Below are 4,170 nucleotides of genomic sequence, written 5' to 3'. Positions count from 1 at the left end.
CAAACTTGGACAATGTGCTTTCCACCCCCATGTCCAACTCGTCGATAAAGATGTTGAACAGTACGGGCCCAAGGACCAAGCCCTGGGGAACCCCACTGCCCACATCCCTCCAGGCTGAAAACGACCTGTCCACCACCACTCTCTGTGTGCAGCCGTCCAGCCAATTAGCCACCCATCTGACTGTGTAGGCATCAATGCCGCAGTCACCTAGCTTTTTTTATGAGAATGGGGTGAGAGAATGGGGTTAGAAGTGAGGTAAAAAAATCGAAGTGATAATGGGATCGTTACAAAACATACTCCACTGTGAAACATCCCAAATTATAATGGTCGTGAAGAAGCCAGAAAGCAAAATCCTCACAAAGGCACTACAGCATTTCAGTGTCCCAGACTGGTGAAAACAACATTTTCTCTAGTGGAAAGAGGTTCTTGTTCCATTATTTTTTAATCCTGCATAAAGGATCAAGCTGGAACACTAAACTACAGGTTGTGAAAAGGTAGCAGGACTGGTCTTCGAAGAAAAAGTGATTTGTAAGAAAAACGCTTAATGATATACTTAAGCCATAACCTGATCCACTATAATGAGTGTGGAGACAGTCACAGACTCTGCTATGAAAACATGTCAAACCCCTGTTTAACTGAGCTAGTGGTGAAACCCAGTCTAAACATAGTTACAGAGGACCTTTAAACCAGAATAACTGCATCCACCTTAATGGCTGTAATGCTTTGATCATTTCCAAAAAAACACAAAACAAAAAAACCCAACTAAATTAAATAAATTGGTAGAAGTAACTCCCTATATAGTTAGAAAAGGCTTTAATTCACCAGGATCACATCAATCCTCCTTTTTGTTTTGCACTACAACTGCTTAGAGGTTGTTCAAGCATGAAAGTCATTGGCTTTTTCCTGCTTGCTTGGAGAAGCTGTTCTGGATTCAAGGAGTTTTTTTTGTGTGTTTTTTTTTTTTTTAACTACAGGAAGAAACATGAACTAGCCAGCAGTAACTGAAAAAGAGGCACTGCAGTGAATAGTGCACCTACTCTGAGTTTCTGAAGCAAATCTGTATTTGGTTTCTTTGTATTAACTGTTACAATAAGAAACATATATTGTGAAAAATGAAAATAATGATATCAAATGGGCACATTTAAGCAGTAAATCATGTCCCCCCACACAACAAAAATATAACAACAACAATAAACATTTATGTAGCCACTGTCATCCAGGTATCAAAACTCTTTACAAAAAGTGGATACTGTTACCCCTCCAAAGTTAGCAATAGGAACCCTGAAGCAGAGAGCAAGTGAACCTCTTTCATAGCTGCACAGCAGGTCAGCAGAAGAGATGGGGATGGAATCATTTTTCCTTACACCCAAACCAATACCTTTCCCATTGGACTACAGTCTCCCCAAAACTCTACAGTCAGTAATACGCCCACTGGGATCTTCCAGGAGATCACTACAGGTTTCACTTACCAATAGATACACCACAGTGAGAGCCACAAAGATTGATGTTACTCTCAGAAATGGCAGCCATGCGGATCTGATCAAATGCCCTGGTGAAAAAAGTGGCAAAAGTGCTGGCAAAAGCAATCGTTCTGTCACGAGAGGCGCAGCCAACAGCAACACTCACCTGGAGGCAAGAAGGTAGAAAAGTGAACCTAAATTAGAGACAAAGCCAAAGCACTTACCAGACACCTTTTTAATAGCAGAAAAGATGTGTCATGTAACATGCTCCACAGGAATTCTATTCTCCCTCTGAAACCCCTATTCCACCATGGTAAGTACCACAATACAAAAGCTTCTTTCACCATCTCCAACCTTGTTCCTATTAACTAGGCTTTTTGTCAAGAAAAATTAATCCTTCTGCCATGGCAGACCTAAATTCCTGTCTCTACTTATTGTTACAGATTCTCTGCCTATTATCCATACATGTTCTCCTTCCCAACAGTCATTCTATAGACTCACAGGGTTTGATTCTTTTCCAATCTCATTTATTTTGAGAGTCAAGGCTGCATACCTTCAAGATTGAGGGTCAAGTATTTTACATGAAGAGCTGTATGTTTACCAGCTAAGGATGCATCTGTCCATCTTCCTTTGAAAGGATGCACACCACAAAGGTTTTCCTTTCATGAGGAGAACTTGGTCCTGATTCAAGTTATTACTACAGTCTCCCAAAATACTTTGCAGAATCATTCATTCCATGGTCACAGAAATTATTCCAATCTTTGTGGCCCTCCTTCTCTCATTTATACTGATACAAATCAAGAAAAATTGCAGTAAAGCCAGTGAAACAAAAATGAAAAATCTGAGAGAACACTTGATGTGCTCTCAAATTACAAGTTAATTAAAAACAAAATTGCCAAATACTGTCATCATTCATACCCATGCAAATCCATTTGCTACAGTGAGGTTATACAAGCACAAGTGAAACCTTGCCTCAGAAGTACATAATGTAATAAATGACATAACATTTGAACTCAAAACTCTTTATAGTTTTCTATCCCCACATTTTACAGCTACCCCAAAGTTGTTGATTATCACACTCTAGTGTTGTACTTGCAGTCAAGAGAGAAATCTAACAAGTTTTTCTGTAGCTAACTTCCTATAGATCATACTGTGGGATGCAATGCTTTTGCTTATACTCTCTGTTTTTACAGGTCTGGTAAAAGAAACATAATGTGATTTTTTTAAAGTCTTGCAGAAGCATTCCCATTGTGGTGAGCAGCAATTTGTTCCAAGTAAAGGGCAAGTCAATGTGTAATAACAATAAAAACATCTGCAAAGCACAAATGCTAAAACCTTTATAAATCAGGACAAAATAGGCTAAAGCGTCTCATCTTCTGCTATGTAATACAGAGCAGTATTGCCTACAGCAATGAAACGAATTACCATGTTCTGTTCAGCAATATAGCACTCAATGTAGCGGCTAGGATGGTCTTTCTTGAACAGCTCTGAGAAGGTGGAATTCTTTGTATCTCCATCCAAAGCAATCACTCTGTCACTGGCTTGGCCCAGTTTCACAAGTGCATAGCCATAAGCTTTGCGGGTAGCCATCTATGAAGAAAAAAAGAAGCTATTAGCATCTGCTCGGGGTGTGGTCTTTTGTTAAAGACATCAACAACACCAACAAAAGAAGGGAAGGAAAAACACAAAACATTATAGTGTCAGGTCTACTCAGTTGCATCAGAACATACAGACCCTTTGTCACTCTTTCCATCAAGACACACACACAACTATTATCTCCTACCATCTGCACAGTCATACAATTGTTTGGCTGTTTAGGATTCCATTACGTCATTGACCTCAGGAGTAAAAACTGGATAACTCAAACCAGCAATATGAATAAGAGTTTGCTGTAACCCTTTCTACATGGAAACCCCACCCACTTGTGTATGTAATTTCCCAAATGCTGACATCTCGAAAGGCTGTGTTACAACGCAGAGGTGAGTAGTCAAGAAGTGAATGGGGAGCCTACGACAGTCAAGTGAAAGGCACTGAGGAAAGGAGATAATACTGTGTTCAACACAGTTTTTATTTATGCAGGGTTTATGGGTGGAACTTGTAATTCGTTTCATTCATCAGGTAAAACAAACTGCATTTCACACAACAGAAAGGTAAGTACAAGAAACATTTTCATTGCTACCCTTCCTTTCATCTATAAAACACATTTATGCTGCAAAGATATCTGACAGAGAGTAACTTTGTGGTAAACAAGGCAGTACCTTCTCTCCTACTTTATAACTTGGTGGGGATGGCATCTTGACATTTTTAATACTTATTATCGGCACATCCTCTTCCGGGAGGGCAGGAGAAAGCTTTTTCTTGATTTGGATTTTGTCTTCAAGTTCCTGAATGACTTGTTCAGCCATGTTTTTTGGAAGGGGCTTCCCATGCCAGTTTTCCTTATCTTCAATACCTGTATTGTTAAAATTATAATGTATGTAAGAACAGGAAATGGCCCTTTGTTTCACAGTCCTTATTAAGGTTAATGTATTGAAGATGCTTCTAGCAAACAGAAATCAATCTTGCACTTCAAGTTAAAACTTCATAATGATGTTGATTGTGAACAGTTATAACTAGGGACTTACCCAAATCACAACTGCATGGATTTCGTGGAAATCACAAAATTGGGTGATCCTTGAGAAATCCGTGCAGGTGGTTTGGGCGGGGGGGG

The 4,170-nt window shown here is 39.5% G+C and overlaps 1 protein-coding gene across 1 annotated transcript in view; it reads right to left on the bottom strand.

Moving 5' to 3' along the window:
• Positions 1-4,170, bottom strand: part of TKT (transketolase) — a 53,091-nt gene that overhangs the window by 34,180 nt on the left and 14,741 nt on the right. The window contains exons 7-9 of the mRNA XM_019505015.1: positions 3,719-3,912; positions 2,886-3,050; positions 1,470-1,626 (exon numbers count right to left, since the gene is read on the bottom strand). Of these exons, the coding sequence (XP_019360560.1) occupies positions 1,470-1,626; positions 2,886-3,050; positions 3,719-3,912 (516 nt within the window). The remainder of the gene's footprint in view (positions 1-1,469; positions 1,627-2,885; positions 3,051-3,718; positions 3,913-4,170) is intronic.

This window comes from Gavialis gangeticus, unplaced genomic scaffold (assembly GCF_001723915.1).
Source record: "Gavialis gangeticus isolate Ggan-Ray unplaced genomic scaffold, GavGan_comp1, whole genome shotgun sequence".
In the NCBI taxonomy this organism is placed as follows: domain Eukaryota; kingdom Metazoa; phylum Chordata; order Crocodylia; family Gavialidae; genus Gavialis; species Gavialis gangeticus.
This window is presented reverse-complemented; position numbering and strand designations above follow the sequence as displayed.